General features: G+C 43.8%; 10 protein-coding genes across 10 annotated transcripts; 2 read left to right on the forward strand and 8 right to left on the reverse strand.

Moving 5' to 3' along the window:
• Positions 1-16: 16 nt before the first annotated feature.
• O0I10_004826 (uncharacterized protein) lies at positions 17-874 on the reverse strand (the record flags this gene model as incomplete). The annotated part of the gene is made up of 1 exon (XM_058484875.1): positions 17-874. The coding sequence occupies one exon, from the start codon at positions 872-874 to the stop codon at positions 17-19; it is 858 nt and encodes a 285-aa protein (XP_058344374.1).
• A 321-nt stretch (positions 875-1,195) lies between these two features.
• O0I10_004827 (uncharacterized protein) lies at positions 1,196-3,188 on the reverse strand (the record flags this gene model as incomplete). The annotated part of the gene is made up of 7 exons (XM_058484876.1): positions 1,196-1,420; positions 1,498-1,734; positions 1,790-1,858; positions 1,918-2,370; positions 2,436-2,552; positions 2,614-2,749; positions 2,824-3,188. 7 exons carry the CDS (start codon positions 3,186-3,188, stop codon positions 1,196-1,198), a joined length of 1,602 nt encoding a protein of 533 aa, XP_058344375.1.
• A 154-nt stretch (positions 3,189-3,342) lies between these two features.
• O0I10_004828 (uncharacterized protein) lies at positions 3,343-4,977 on the reverse strand (the record flags this gene model as incomplete). The annotated part of the gene is made up of 3 exons (XM_058484877.1): positions 3,343-4,385; positions 4,446-4,651; positions 4,718-4,977. 3 exons carry the CDS (start codon positions 4,975-4,977, stop codon positions 3,343-3,345), a joined length of 1,509 nt encoding a protein of 502 aa, XP_058344376.1.
• Positions 4,978-5,311: 334 nt separating this feature from the next.
• On the reverse strand, positions 5,312-6,285 carry O0I10_004829 (uncharacterized protein; the record flags this gene model as incomplete). The annotated part of the gene is made up of 5 exons (XM_058484878.1): positions 5,312-5,563; positions 5,617-5,717; positions 5,790-5,913; positions 5,988-6,223; positions 6,273-6,285. The coding sequence occupies 5 exons, from the start codon at positions 6,283-6,285 to the stop codon at positions 5,312-5,314; spliced, it is 726 nt and encodes a 241-aa protein (XP_058344377.1).
• A 682-nt stretch (positions 6,286-6,967) lies between these two features.
• On the reverse strand, positions 6,968-8,836 carry O0I10_004830 (uncharacterized protein; the record flags this gene model as incomplete). The annotated part of the gene is made up of 8 exons (XM_058484879.1): positions 6,968-7,027; positions 7,084-7,236; positions 7,308-7,724; positions 7,789-7,922; positions 7,979-8,249; positions 8,305-8,462; positions 8,529-8,637; positions 8,705-8,836. The coding sequence occupies 8 exons, from the start codon at positions 8,834-8,836 to the stop codon at positions 6,968-6,970; spliced, it is 1,434 nt and encodes a 477-aa protein (XP_058344378.1).
• A 517-nt stretch (positions 8,837-9,353) lies between these two features.
• On the reverse strand, positions 9,354-10,664 carry O0I10_004831 (uncharacterized protein; the record flags this gene model as incomplete). Its single annotated transcript, XM_058484880.1, has 6 exons — positions 9,354-9,566; positions 9,647-9,820; positions 9,889-10,005; positions 10,070-10,200; positions 10,262-10,403; positions 10,584-10,664. 6 exons carry the CDS (start codon positions 10,662-10,664, stop codon positions 9,354-9,356), a joined length of 858 nt encoding a protein of 285 aa, XP_058344379.1.
• A 503-nt stretch (positions 10,665-11,167) lies between these two features.
• Positions 11,168-11,876, forward strand: O0I10_004832 (sorting nexin-3; the record flags this gene model as incomplete). Its single annotated transcript, XM_058484881.1, has 4 exons — positions 11,168-11,315; positions 11,399-11,442; positions 11,518-11,714; positions 11,783-11,876. 4 exons carry the CDS (start codon positions 11,168-11,170, stop codon positions 11,874-11,876), a joined length of 483 nt encoding a protein of 160 aa, XP_058344380.1.
• A 206-nt stretch (positions 11,877-12,082) lies between these two features.
• Positions 12,083-12,826, reverse strand: O0I10_004833 (uncharacterized protein; the record flags this gene model as incomplete). Its single annotated transcript, XM_058484882.1, has 6 exons — positions 12,083-12,187; positions 12,247-12,350; positions 12,417-12,510; positions 12,568-12,613; positions 12,671-12,681; positions 12,746-12,826. The coding sequence occupies 6 exons, from the start codon at positions 12,824-12,826 to the stop codon at positions 12,083-12,085; spliced, it is 441 nt and encodes a 146-aa protein (XP_058344381.1).
• Positions 12,827-13,112: 286 nt separating this feature from the next.
• On the reverse strand, positions 13,113-14,183 carry O0I10_004834 (uncharacterized protein; the record flags this gene model as incomplete). The annotated part of the gene is made up of 4 exons (XM_058484883.1): positions 13,113-13,636; positions 13,695-13,738; positions 13,802-13,963; positions 14,053-14,183. 4 exons carry the CDS (start codon positions 14,181-14,183, stop codon positions 13,113-13,115), a joined length of 861 nt encoding a protein of 286 aa, XP_058344382.1.
• Positions 14,184-14,823: 640 nt separating this feature from the next.
• Positions 14,824-15,582, forward strand: O0I10_004835 (uncharacterized protein; the record flags this gene model as incomplete). The annotated part of the gene is made up of 2 exons (XM_058484884.1): positions 14,824-15,331; positions 15,410-15,582. 2 exons carry the CDS (start codon positions 14,824-14,826, stop codon positions 15,580-15,582), a joined length of 681 nt encoding a protein of 226 aa, XP_058344383.1.
• Positions 15,583-15,615: the final 33 nt, after the last annotated feature.

The following is a 15,615-nucleotide window of genomic DNA, read 5'->3' on the forward strand; positions in this document are numbered from 1 at the left end:
GATTGGGACAATGGGTCTACATGGAACCACCCTTCTTGTTCCACCACCAAGCATTCTTTTCATGTTCTTTTTCATCCTTCCTCCACCATTCGTCTTGGCTACGATCCTTTTCTTCTTCCTTACCCTTCCACCAGCCGTCATGGTCATCTTCATGGTCCTTCTTGTCATCATCACGATTATGGTCCTTCTTGTCATCGTCACGATCATGGTCCTTCTTGTCATCGTCACGATCATGGTCCTTCTTGTCATCGTCACGATCATGGTCCTTCTTGTCATGGTCACGATCATGATCCTTCTTGTGGCGATCATCCTTGTCATCCTTGTCATGGTCCTTGTCATCATCACGATCATGATCCTTCTTGTGGTGATCATCCTTGTCATCCTTGTCATGATCACGATCATCATCCTTCTTGTGGCGATCATCCTTGTCGTCCTTGTCATGGTCCTTCTTGTCATGATCACGATCATGATCCTTCATGTGGTGATCTTCCTTGTTCTCCTTCTCATGGTCCGTGCCTCGACCCTTCAAGTGGCGACCTTTGTCATGATCTTTATCATGGCGATCCTTATCATGATCCTTCTTGTGGCGATCCATATCACGATGATCCTTCTTCTTGTCATGGTCACGATCATGATCCTTCTTCTTGCCATGATCACGGTCATGATCCTTCATATGGCGACCCTTGTCATGATCCTTCATGTGGTAGACACCATGGGTGTATTCGTGCATCTTGACACCACCTTTGCCATGTTCAGCAACGTGGCCACCCTTGCCACCAGAAGCAACATCACGTGTAGAGAGGAAAGGAAAAGCATGGGTGGCTGCAATGAGAGAGACAGCAGTAGCAATGGAGAGAGAGACTGTAAAGCGCATGATTGATTGATTGAAGAAGACTTGATTGATGATGGGAGTGGATTGGCTTCAGCATCGACCCTTTTTATATTCAATTGATCCCCATCCGACAGCGTCAAGTTCTCCAGTTGAATGTGTCAAGTTGGTGACGATTGGTGGTTACTATTGTTAACTTTGGCGGGTAAGATGCTTGATCGTTTTCAACAGGTTGTTGTCGGCTATTGCTAGGTATCAAAGGTGAAGGTAAGTGACCAGCATAAGACAAGGACACAACAACAGCTGTCAAACCTTAATACGGTAATAAACAAATAAATAGGCTTTAATGACTGACGTAAGGGATCGTCATGAAACAGGTAACACACAAGAAGATGCATGATCTACTACATAGGAATCCACTCCTGCTCCTTGTTGTTGTTGATTGTTGGCTGGTATAATACAGGATGAAAGCGAGGCTTCTTTTCGATCTTCGTTTTCACCGTGCGAATGAATGTCATATGATTGCTGCATATTCCTCGTGCATATTGCAACGATCTGGTTCTGTAGCTGTGCAATTTCATCGTCATCCGGCTATTGTATAGGTGGGAAACAACATCTCTCTTAGAATAGGTATCCAAATAATCCACCTCCTTCTTCTTCCTTCTTACCGGTATATTGATATCCAGGAATGTAAGCGTGTGATTCATCTTTACAGATATGGATAAGGCCAAGACACCAGCAAGCGTAATACGAGGATTTTGAGAAAGGTCTAGACGCAAGAGTGTTGAATTCTCGGGAAGACATTCTGCCAAAGCGATGGCTGCACTTGAGTCAAGGTCGGTATTGGAGAGATTCAATTCGCGCAAAAAGTGGTTTCTTGAAAGAGCGCATTTGAATGCCTGGATCTACGTATACACCCTATGAGTAAAATGTACATGCACGTTTCCAAGTTGTACATACTCCCTGATCCGAATTCTTTAGCATATGATTTCCTGAAATGTCCAACACTTGCAAATGGCGATTATGCAGCTACGAGTTGATGGTTAATACGGGCCTTCATACCATCTCCCATCCAAGATCCACTTTACCAAAGCGTCCGCCAAAGTCGTGCAATCTTCAGCATGGAGTTGGCATTGTGATAGTATCAAATGAGTCAACGTCTTGTTTCCAGCAAGAGCTTGAGCGAGTGAGGTGATGGCGCCTTGTAATTCATTTCCTGTCAAGTCGAGAATCCGAATGCCACGTCGTACATAGGCTCTTGATTGCCAGTAGACTTCAATGGGCTCGTCACTGACGAGCATGGCAGCTAACCATGGTGCTCCTTTTGGCGTGATACGATTGTGTCGAATCGACAAGTGGCGTAATGATGCTGATTGACGAGCTCCACCCGCCAGTATCTCAATCAAGGAAGGCTTCAACGAGCAATGATCCATGTGCAAACGTTCCAATGATGGTGAGGTGTGAATGGCATGTGAGAGATAATGCATCCCTTTCTTGTCGATCATACAATGGGAAATGTCGAGCTTCTTGATGGAATGGGACTGGAAGATAATAAAAAGATGTCAGCAGCAAGCATCATGTGGATGATGATAATAGGACTACTTGCATGGTTTATAAATATGGCAATATACTTGAATCCTTGGGACTTGAAAGGATTGTCTTCAAGACAAAGCTCCGTAACGTGATCATATAAAAGCAAATCATGCAGCAAAACTCGTGCTGACTATAAAAGAGATCCTTGTATTAGTATCCATTTTAAAAGCACCCTATGGACAACGACAAACCTCATCATCCAAACCACAGCGAGCAAGTTTGATATTTTTCAGGTTGGGACTGACGGCTAGTATGTTAGCGATGGGTTCCATTTGAGTGGCGCCAATGGATTGTCCTGAGAGATCGACGACAGACAACTGCGAATAGCTGATCTGATGTTATTTGCATGAATTTCCGAGTTTGGTGGAGTTTTATACATGTAGCATTGAGGATGGACTTACCGAGGGAAGGATTGCTGTAACAGGTTCATGAAACATTCAAGAGGTGGTTCCTCAACAAGACGACACGCTTGCTTATAAAGCTCTCCAAAGTCATCATCATCCTTTGCAATACGCTGGTCACCGTTGCTGTGGTCTACTTGTTCACGCAAGTCGTCGAGTATGTGCTCGGTCTTAAAGTCGCATACAGCAAACGTCACTCGCTTGAGCTCTTGTCTCGTTAAAGCAGGTACGGTGTGGAAATCGGTGGAAGCATAGAATCGAGATTGTATACGGGCGAGCCATGATGAATTGGAGCTGTTAGATGTGACTGATGGTGGCTTCCTTCTCGGTTTCTTTAGAATGCCCTTGCTGGATCGACTCGCCATGGCAAGAAGAAAAGAAGAGAATATGGATGTCCATAACCCGACCACTACACCAGCTCATGCGTTTCACATATTTAAAAATCCCGCAGCTGTGTGTGTGTGTGTATTACCATATTGAACGTAGTTCCCATTGATCCACAAATCCCCCATTCATTCTTTATTGTGATGTGCAAAGCACACGACCTTTAAGTAACGTTCTTACTGAATCAAGATTCCCTACAACAAAGGGAGGACAAATACAAAATACAACGGTGCCTGAATTCTGACCATCTTCATCAATCATTGTCTCTGGATCAAAGGATTGCTCTCCTTCTGCCACGGCTGCTGCTGTGATATCTTCTTCTTGCCCCTTGATCGCCAATCCAAGAGAAATCGCTTGTTCCACCAACATTTGCACGCGAGCACCATAATGCTTCCTTACATCAGGCTCGGCCTTATCATGTTGATACACAAAGGGATATGCCTTGACGAGGCCACTGTATAGATACTTCCAATTGTTTTGGAGCGCTGTATGTCTTGATTTATACACCTGGCTATTCTTATCGGACTCGGTCTTGTGGATGACAAGGGCGATTTCTTGTCGTAGGCGTGTAGGAAGATTGGCGCATTGTTCTGTATAATTGTCTTCGAGCCAATATTGTAATTGATTGTAGTGATCGATGATGTCGAGACCGGGAAACACATTCAAGTTGAGGTTTTGTACAAGGACATCCATCATGAATTTCTCTGTCAGCATTTGTAGCCGTTGCGGAGAAAGAGGACACCCCAAGTCGGTAATGGCCTTGTTGAGATTGAGCCAAAAGGTGGCCAGAGCGCGTGTCGCCACTGTATGATCAGCCCTTTCCACAAGAGCCGCTGCTAACTCTTGCATGCCTTGTTTAAGTTGCTCAATTTTGGCTCTCACGCTGTGAAGATCGTCCCCTGTAGCACGTAAGGATTGCACGTGCGTATCATAGTTGGCTTTCAGTTGGCTCAAATCTTGACTACGCTGACAACGTTTGCTCTTCAGCTGTTCCACACGCTCAGTAAGCGATTTGATATCCTCCTCATATTGCTGATGCTCTGCTTTCAAATCTTCTAATACTTGGCGTTGACATGCCAGCATTGTTTTCAGCGGAGCTGTGTTGCGGAGGGAATTGGATGAGGTTGGAGTGGTGGTTGTGGTTGTGGTAGTTGTATTGGCCGACGAGTCTCGACTTGCTTTAAAGACCCCCAATGAGATTTCTTTGTTGACCCCATTTCCCACTTTTCCTCATTTACCTTTTTCCTCTTCGTCATTACGTTTGTCATCTTGAGAGGACTTGGTTTCACCTTCATAGGAGGGGCGTTGTTCTGATAATTCGTTGTCGTTGCAAAGTGTCGTTGCTGCTGGTTGGGGGGTATCGGTGGTGTAACAATTATTAGCAATGGTGGTGTTCATGTCCTTGGCAGCGGAGGTAAGATTTGGTTTGACACTAGCTCGAACACTGCTAGATCGTTGTGGTGGATTAATGACGGTGGTGTTGGTAGTGTTGGATGATGACGAGTCATACGGAGGTGAGGAGAGAGAAACGGAGGAGAAGGATGGTGTGAGTGACGAGCTGATGGATTTCTTTTTGGATTTCTTTTGAAATAATTGTGAGATCCTTTCCATCGATTTCTTCTTGGATGTGTTGCTATTGGCGTTGTCAGGGTCATTGCTATTGGGTTGTAAAAACTGCTGTGATGATCGAGTATCATTGGAACCAGCCAAGAATTCTGCTGCTGTCAGCGTTTGTGAATTATCACCACTATTAGTAGTAGAAGCAAGCATAACACAAAGTCTCCGCTTATTGTATGTGTGGTGAGAGTGCGAGAGAGAGGGAAAGGGAAAAAAGAGAAAGGGAAACGGTCAAAGCCAATGAGCTTGGTTAGCCCTTTTGAAGTTCTGGTACTTTCAAGATCCGAAGTAGGAGAAAAAGAAGAGAGAGAGGGAGGAGAGAGAGAGAGGGTGATAAAAGACGCAAGGGGCTACCCTACCACTGTTGGAGTACCTATTTATCTCCTTTCCTTTGATTGCTCATGTATGACTGGATTGCTATGGTAACACAAGAATCACTCCATTGACAACATTCAATCATGGAATTTATTCCATTCATCCCCATATATTACATAAAGTCATCAAAGTCATCATAGACATCACGGTATGAAGTGGAATCATCCAAAGCAGCACTCTTGCCAGCAGCAGCGAGTTGGGGTTTGCCCTTCTTCTTGGCCTTGGTAGCTTCCTTGGCTTGACGTTGCTTATCATTGGCCATGGCAGTAAGCGATGATGCAGCCTTGCGAATATCCATATCCTTGCATGGAGCAGCAATCTCACGCACCAAAGTATCCAAAAAGGCACCATAATTCACGCTTTTCTGTAAAATGGCATTCAGTAATTCAATTACAAGATGAACCCAATGTTCCTTACAGAGTTGGCAACAATCATAGCACCCAAACGCTTAGCGTAAGCTTCGAATTCAACGCGAGTCTTTGGCTTGACTTCCTCAATAGGCTTTTCCTTGTCATCCTCTAATATGATTGATTACCATTAATCCCATAGGCTCCCTTCAACAGATGATTCCCTCTCTTTCTCTCACTTACTTGAAACAGAGACACCAGAGAAAAGATCAGTAGCACTGTTCAAATCAGCCTCCAACTCCAATTGACGCATGCGTTGTTTCCTCTCAAAAGCATCCTCTTCAGTCTCAGAATCATCATTTGCACGCTATTTGTAATATCCGTCAACAGCTGTCAAGGTCAAATGATGTCATGTTCCCCCAAGCACGTGTAGCTGCTTACAATGGCTGCCTTTTTGGCTTCGAGTGCTTTCTTCTTTTCTTCCTCGGCTGCCTTCTTTTCAGCAATCTTTTGTGCGAGTGGCACTTTCTTGCGAACGGGTGGAAGTTCCTTTTTGGGCTTTTCTTCTTCATCGGATTCCTCCCAGTCGTCCTTGACATCGTCTTCAACATCCTCGTCGTCCCATTTGGACTTCTTTGGGATTGTCACATTGATTTCTTGCTCGTCCTCTATCCCAACTTGTCAATAAAAGGGGGGCATTGTTGGGTTGCTCATTGCACAACTTACCCCAGTCGCTCATTGTCGTATCTATCAAGCTAAAGAAAAAAATAAAAAGTTGGTGTTCCACGCCACAAGGAAGGGCCCTCTTCATCCGATCACGTATCCATGTCGGAATGTGAAATGATTTGTAGTAGTGCCACACATCCTTCTGTGATGGATCGATCGAAAGCTAGATAAGAAGGACAATTGACCCTTTATCAATAAACCTGCAGGCATCATTAAGTGTGTTATTGATGGTTTCATATATGGCATTTCTTCATGCATACATGCAAACAAAGAAGGTCCATGCTTTCATTGTACTCCAATTCGTCCTTCTTTATCTTTATAACTACACTGCCGAAAACATGTACGCTATGTTTATCAATGAAGGTGCCTTAATAAACTCCAAGTTGATTTGAGTACCATGAACGTGGTTAGTCACTTCTGTTAGCGATTGATGTACTAATATTAGCGATGCTATTATGATATGGCTCTTTTATTATAATACAACCCAATCGCCTTGCCATACATCACGGTCGTCATGGCAACAATGTCCGCAGAGATGAAGCAAGGGACCTATTCAACATACTATGATGTAAACATGGTGCACCTGACACGCACAGCAAATTGATCATGGGATGGTAGAATGGTATATGCATATCAGTTTATAGAAAAAGGTATAAAGGAGCTATCGTATGACGACTCATCTACATTATGCAACTTCAAGAAGAGGAGGGAATCTTGTCAATCTCAGCACGGGCCTCTTGCCATGATCCCAAATTCTAAAAACACAGCATTCATGAATATCTTGTACCATCGTATCCCTGCCATCGCTTACCTGTTTGCAATACTGTATATGAACTTTGGCATAGGCAATGAGCATGTTTCGAAGATCCTTGATTTTCTCATGTTGAAATCGATCCAACTCTGCTTGTAAGTCGAGCGATGCACCTGCCAAATCCTTTCGAGTGATTTCCAATGCTTGCTGGAGCTGTTTTAAAAAAGGGGTGAGTCTAAGTAAGCAATCGACCTTTATACCATCCATCCTTTTTTTGGGCTTACCACATCCATAGCATCTTTGGTCTTTCCGATTTGGTTACGACGAGTGGCAGTAGGATCGACATCAATCATGTTTTGTAACGAATATCCCAAGGCTTGTAATAATCTGACAGGATCACTCCATGTGGGTGGGGGTCGTCTCGTTGGCATGTCATGGGAGGATGGATCATTCAATTGGTCGATATCCACAGCATTGGCGCCAATGGTCCTTTCACGGCTGATGGCTTCTTCTAATCGTCGCGCTTCTTGCTCCATGTTTTGTAGATTTTCCAATGTTGCCTTTTTGTTCTCGAGGCACGTCTCAATCATTTCCACCTGGGCATGTTTCATGTGCCGAAATCGAAGCACTTGCTTGATGATTTGAGCAAATTGGGAATGTTCCTGGATAGGTTCTGCAAATTCGCCTTCCAGTGAAGTGACCTAATAGGCATGGATGAGCCCCACTGTATATACGTCCCTCCCCCCAATCACTCTTTATACATACCATTTGTGCTGTTTCCATATACGATGCATCCACGGCTTGACCAATTTTCTCAATGGCATTGGCGACTTGATCCGATTCATTGAGACTGAATCCATTGTAAACGGCTCCTAGTTCGGCATAGTCATTGGCGAGCTCTATATGGTAGCTTTAGTAAAATTGAATCCATCAAAGTGACATTATCCATACGCACCTCCCAATCGACGAATCACCTTGCGTTGACTCTTATCCAAATTGTTGCTCATATAATTGGCTATCCGAAACGTGAACCTTTCTGATTCCTCAAAGCGCTCATCCGGTGACTTGAGTACATAGGTAGGTGATGGGATAGGGATCAAATTGCTGGATAGGATAACACGATCGGCTTGTAAATCGGCCTGTTGCTGTTGTTGCTCCTTGCTGACAATGGTTTGTAATGGATTCTTGGCAAGCATCGACAAGGGAGGCGAATGTAAAACATCAGACTGAATGAATGATCGTTAGCGGTAGGGAAGAAAGACACATTGTTATTATAGTTACCCAAACAACACCATCTTCGAGAAACTGATGAAAAACATGATCACGGCCAAGAGTGGGATGTTTCGCCACACGTACAAGAAAACTCTGCAACATGCGCTTTCGCTTTTCAACCATTGGCATATCATCCTTGACACGAGTTTGAAGTGCTGCATAATCCGCTGATAGAGTGCTAGGCGTGTTAATGGATATAGGATCATGAAACCAAGTATACTACTTTGACTTGCCTAGCGAGTGTTTTTCTGGTATTGGTGGCACTATTACGGTGGGATACAGACGAACCAGTGCTTTGCGTAGTGACTCAAATTCGCTGTACCGATGTCTTGTTTCTACATTCTAAAAGGGACGTCTCATGAGTTGAATGGTGCTGTGGTGGGTGGAGGGGAGGTGGTTGATACTGTACGCCAAGACGAATCGTGTAAGCCATGTATGACTTTCCAGTGAGGGTATCGGTTTGCTTTTGAGCACCCGTAATCAAGATGTCGACGTCATTGCAAAGTAAAAGTCGACCGATATCGCAGTTGCACGTTGTCATGAAATACAAAAAGAGAGAGAGGGAAAGAAAAAAGAAAGGTGCGGGATTTACTCCTCTCACATGACACATACAATCCTGCGTGCTTCAGGAACACCTTTTATGGAGATTCCCTTATGCCCCATTGCTCCATCCATGAAATACATCACGTGGATTGGTCTATTCCCATTAGAGCCTTCTCCAACAAGCACTGGGACGCCGTCTCATCATGTCCAGCACTTTGAACCTGCCAAGAAGCCATACTCAAGTCATCATATCAAAAGTAAATATACGCCTTTCCATATCCACTTGATTGCCCATCACTCAACACAGCCTCCGCATGGGCGGACAACTTCCTCTGTACATAGATTCAAATATCTGTATTTAGAATTCGGGATCATGGCAAAAGAAGCCCGCGCGCTGAGATTGACAAGATTTGCATTACGTAGAGTCCTAGCTATTATTCCTTTATGAGCTTTTCTTATAAAACTGGTACACGTTCTTTATTGTTATGAAATAATTGTATGATAGAGAGGGATTTTCAGTACAAGGATGGTTCAAGTAGACTTGGATCATTGAATACAGAGGAGTATTCTTCTATAGGATCATCCGAAGCTGAAGAAGAAGCTAATGATAAATCACGAAGGGATCGGGAGCGATGTCTCCAATAAAAAGGATAGCGGGACTCATACTCCACCGTTAAACCACGGCTTGGTGCTTCGTGTGAAGGTAAAAGTTTGACCCAATCCAGCTCCTGTTGTTGTGGTGATGGTGGTGCATACATAGTGTGAAACGTCAGATGTCATTTTGTGTGCATGTATGTACAGTACTTACAATGCCGGATTTCCAATGATTGGTCTTTTTCTCATGTGATACTCGTACATTGGAAAACCAATCTTTGACATGAATTTCTCCGGGCAAAGTCACCAGGATCCAGGTGTTGGTGAGGATATCTTCTCGAATGTAAAAATCATCCGGTGTCGTGTATGCATGTGTCAATCCATTTGCCTAAATACAAAGAAAAGAAATCAGCTGCTGCTGCTGCTGCATACTCTTCTGTTTATGTATATACAGACCTCCATGACAGAAACAGTAAAATCCAATGGCTCATTCCATCGAGCTGATAAAGAGACTCGCATCCGCCATTGGACTCGATACGATCCTTGTGGTACACCTTGTAAAATACCATTGACCTATTGTGCATAGAAGAACGTTATTACAAGGTCGTTAGGTAGTATACATGTACAATCAACTTGCATCAAACCAGCATACGGAATGCAGTCTTGCTGTGGCTTCATACATGCTCTCCTTTGATTCTAAGCGTTGCCAGTAAGGTAGTCGCACATGGGTAATGGCCATCTGCTTTGCAACGGACATTCGAAGTTGGTCTATGTACGTACATCACATGTCAATTGAGATACCAAAAACAATGAACGTATGCTTATGTACCATTTTCCATGTAGAGTTTCCGCCAATGGTGTGGTACATCATCCAAGAGGAGTGTTTCTTTGTATAGCTTTGGAAATCGAGTCTTTGTCATTTGAGCCCAAACGTATTCGTCTTCCAATGCCACTTGTAATGCGTGATTACACTTATAATAAGGGGTGGTTAAAAGAGGGGGTTGGGGATACACATCGTTAATAAAAAAGAAGAATTGAACTCGAACGAGGGGTACATGATGGGTGGGCTGTGCGGCGGCGCCCTTTTTCAATTGCCCCCAGCAGCAGCAGTAGTAGTAGTAGTAGCAGTAACAGGAGAAATAGTAACCCACCTTTGCCAAGTTGATGGTATCTTTTCCGGAAAGATAACTGCAAATGATATACAAGACTTCTCTTGCAATTGTATGCAACATGATGCAGAGAAAAAGAGAAAATATGTCAAAAAAGAACAAAGAAACAAGAGAAATGAAAGCTAAGCTATCTTTATTAAAGGAGGAGGATTATAATATCACAAGACACACACCCACACTCACCTATCGTGGTGGATCGGAGCGACTCGCTGCGTGCATGAAATTGTTGTGCGGGCTATAGTGTCGCCAACTAAAAAAAGCAACGTCCCGCAGCTTAGTCGGTAGATTAGTACGAGATGCTACAACTACTACTGCTACTACTACTGCTATCATCGATGGAGGAAACAAAGAAACAAGAGCCATTGGCTTGATTGTGTATGGAACAATTTATTTATTCATGTTGCATGTATGTATGTATACAAAGTGGGATGACCCAAATGGCATGGGTGTGCTACTGCGTCCTTGCTGCTGCTGAGGTGGTGGTGGAACACACCAAGATGCTTGGCCAATTTTCTACTCAGCCGAACGTTTCTCTCTCTTCGTTCTCAAAGACCTCGTTTGATATCATGTCCACCACCACAGGCTCCTCAACGCCTCGATTCCAGGCATTCCAAACCATGGCTGGCCCAATTACTCGGGAACAAACAGTGGAAGAACGTTATGGCATTCCTGAAAACTTTCTTGAAATTGAAGTCAAGAATCCACAGACCCATGGTAAGCTTGCTCTCTCTCTCTCTTCTTCTTTTTGCCGTGTGTGTTATCTATCTACAACAATGAACTAACCCGATGCTGATTAGGCTTTGGTCGCAAGATGTTTACCGATTATGAAATCCTTTGCAGAGTAGGTTCATTGGGTGTGCCTTGTTGGCAACGAGGAGTCGTCGTCTTAGTAACGCCGTATATCCATCTTTGATAGACCAATATCCCAGCTTTCAAGCTAAAGCAATCTTCAGTGCGTCGACGTTACAGTGACTTTGAATGGTTTAGAGATGTGCTTGAACGTGAATCAACCCGAGTCAATATCCCACCCTTGCCTGGCAAAGTCTTTACCAACCGCTTTTCCGACGAAGTGATTGAACAGCGAAGAGAAGGATTGGAACGCTTTTTGCAAATGTAAGTGAAAAAGGTATAACATGTATCTCGATTCTATGATAATAATAACCACCTTTCTATTCATAAAGTGTGGCAGGTCATCCTCTGTTACAAACAGGGAGCAAGGTACTGACAGCGTTCATTCAAGATCCCAACTTTTCGCGTGACACCTACAACTATTGAGGAAATCCACACCCACACACCCACACACCCTCTACATGATCATCTATCAACATCATAACAACCACCCTGGCTACCATCACCCCCCCATTTTGTTTTACCCGCCAACTCGTAAAATACACATGTACAATTATTTGGCTTTCATTTCTATTGTCTTTGCTATGCTTTTGGATTGAAAATACATATATTGCAAGACTCGCTTTTCGTATTCAAGGACGTGTATGCTTGACAGCAAGGCCTACAACGATCATACCTGCTGCTGCTAGAGCGACATACAGCATACTTTGTTTGTTTGCAGCCAACTGCGCCTTTGTCTATAGAAAACAAAAAGAAGAATCAATCAATAGGATCCCAGCAGTGAGTTCAATCTTACCTTGAGCGCTTCATTTTCTTCCTTGAGCTTATTGTTCGCCTTCAATAAAAACTCATTGTACTTGCGAATACCTTCTTCCTTTCGATGCGTTCCATCACAAAATCCTATGTACACAAAGACAAACTGTTAACAAAGGGTGATGGCCTAGGATGATCATCATCATGCCTTACCATCAGCATTATGCGTGTACTTGCAGCCACACAAAAAGTAATCCTTGGTTTCATCCACAGTGATTTTCTTGGGCTTGAAGGGTCCCCCACGATGCTGTCAATACTTGGGTGTAAGTACCTTATCATGCACGTCAACAACAATGATGCTCACCGTTCCATCACAGAAAGGTTGGTTTTTGGATTGACCACATGTGCACCTTTTCTCGCTTCTTTAGCGAACCCTTCATCTATAGGTTGTAGTATGTAGTCCTTACCAGTAATACTCCTAGTGATATCGATGAGAATTCATCCTACTACTACTTGCTATCAAATGCATCAAGTAAACCCACCTTTCCTGATTCTAATTGCACCTTGTAAGGCTTTGGCTGGACAAACACAGGCTCTGGTTGTTGTTCTTTGGATTCAGACATTAGCGTGTAAACAAGTAAAGAGAGAGAGAAAGGGAGGAAGAAGGAATAAAATACACGCGTTTTGTTGATTTGATGTTACACCACGGATGTGGTGTCTGGGATCTAGGATTCATCTTTGCCACGACTACTGCATGATACACAAGCACACACCCACATGGATTCGTTATCATATCATCATTCGATGAACCCACTTTTACGTGTAACCTTATCAAAAGTAAAGGGGATAATGTAGCAACAAAAGATATATTAATACAATGATGACAAAAAGGAGACGATCACGTCAACTTTAAAACTTGTTGAGAAGCAAGCGGCGTAAAAGAGTACCAGCACGCTTGGATGGCTTGGAAACACCGGTAGGAGCAGGACCGCAGGAAGTAGTCATTTCACCATTCTCATCAGGGAAAGCGTGGCAAACGTAACGAGGTTCTTCCTTATCGTGTTCCTTGTTGGACTTTTCATCCTCCTCCTTCTTGGGCTTGTCATCCTCCTTCTTGGGCTTGTCGTCATCCTTCTTCTTATCATCATCTTTTTTCTTGTCATCATCCTTCTTCTTCTTGTCATCGTCATCGCCCTTGGATGCTGAAGCAGTAGGCTTGGGCTTGACGGATTCTTCAGAATGGCTGGGTTTGGGTTTAGCGGTGGGTTTGGGTGCAATCGAAGAGGGGAGAGTGGCAGTGGGTTTATGCTTGTTTCCAGCAGCACTGCTAGAAGCGGATGCATGGTGACCTGAAGCCGAGGCGGATGCAGAGGGCACAGCGGAAGATTGGGACTTGCTAGGCGTAGTAGCAGAACGAGCGATGCTGATGTAACCTATATGGACTAATGTCAATATACATTTATACACGAAAGCGCTTTTAAATAAACGCACCAGCAAATGCGATATCGGAAGAGTTGGGACCAATCTCAATGACACTATTCACATGAATGAGCGAAATGGGCGCTTTGAATGTAGAAGACATGGGGGTCGTGACATACTATTTGGTCTTTGGTTTGACAGATTGAGGAATGGTCCACTTGTAAGTTCCCTTTTTGGCATCTGCGCTTGCGGCAATGATTTGATCAATGACAAGTGCTTGTGCAGGGCCCGAAGCTAAGGCAATCGAAACATTATCGAGTTGAGCGTTATCTGCAATCGTCCTGCACACGTGATGACAAAATAGTTAAAAAAATGAATGCCGCCACGGGAGAGATAAAAGGGGGTTGGATTGATGCATTTCAACACGAACCACTTGATCTCGACGGTTTCGCCAGCTTTTAACACATCATTCGGTTTCGGACTGGTAATGGTAACAGAGACCGCCTGGGTCAGTTGAAATAAAACAAAGGATAGGAAGGTGACCAAGAATAACTTGAACATGGTCGTAGTCGTCTTTTTTAGATATGTAAAGAAAGGAAGGGGTGGGGGAGAAAAGAAAAGAGAGTGGGTGGTGTATGGGTGTGTCTTGCAAAGACTCGAGTGAAAGGAAGAAAGAAAAAAAAGTAACGGGCTCGTTGAGCGCAATTAATTATTTCAACTCCCTTCATCAACTTTGTGGTACCTTAACCGTGACACGCCATCAAATAACAAACTTAGTGTAGTATACATACACAACAACAATAGTAGCTGCAGCAGCAGCAGCACACTTAACAGCAAACATACATATCGCGATGCATCATCGATATAGCTATGGATCTAAAAGATATAAAAGAAAGGGACCTGACTCAATGGGTTTAGCACCGTCTCACTAAGGAATTCCTACTACTACTATTCATGCAGCTCAACAACAGCCTTTTGTTTCTCGTATCCAGCCTCTTGCTTGCATACCCTACACTGGTTTGGTCCATGTGCGATTGCCCAAGTGACAATGGTGGATGCTTTGACAAGTGTAGTAAGTGATCAAAAATGGATCCATTGCACCCTGCTGCTACTGCTGCTGCTGGGTACCTTCTTTCTACTAAAAGGTTACACCACGTGAACTGATAAATGTGCATAATTAGTTAATGCTGCTAGAGATTGTATGCTGGAATGCAATCTCAAGGCAGCGAGCAAGAACAGCGATACCAATGGATGCTATAAAGATTGTATGAATGACTATTGGCCTCAGCCCTATGCCGCTGCTCCTGCTGCTGTTCATGATGAGGATGACATTCCATCAGCACCAACAGCCGCCATGGAACAACAAGAAGAAGACATTGAAGAGGAAAATGAAGAAGAAGAGGCACAACCCGAAATCCTGGATAATCATGAGGATGATGAAGTAGTTGAAGAATCCGATGACCCTGACAACGCAATCGATCGCATGGCAGAACCAGATCAAGTATTTGATCAGGAGGTGACACAAGAGGATGATGATCAAGCCGCTTCCGACAAGGATAATTTTGTCCTTGTTGCTGCTGCAGCACAACAAGAGAATGATGGTAGTAGCACTGTTGAAGAAGCTTACCACAAGGACGACGACGACCATCATGATTCCCATCAACAACCAACCTCCATGAAAGGAGATCATCCAGTCGCTACAGTCACTGGTAAGCCACTTTGATCAAGAATCCAATGGCAAAAAGATCATTTATTAATAAATGTGCTACATCATCTACCACTACTAGCTTACACAACGAGCCATGTCACGGTCATGCCCGATGGTCAACCCTTGCCAACGAGTGGTCATGGTGTGCCTAATAATACATCTGCTGCTGGTGCTTCACACAAAGTAGTCGCCTTGTTCTCCATCACTCTGCCAGTGCTCATTGGTGGATGCATGCTTTCTTTGTTTATTTGATCTTCTCTTCCCCCCCTTTCTCCTCCAAATAAT

The sequence above is a fragment of the Lichtheimia ornata genome (genome assembly GCF_029851405.1).
Source record: "Lichtheimia ornata isolate CBS 291.66 chromosome Unknown scaffold00018, whole genome shotgun sequence".
NCBI classification, from domain to species: Eukaryota; Fungi; Mucoromycota; class Mucoromycetes; order Mucorales; family Lichtheimiaceae; genus Lichtheimia; species Lichtheimia ornata.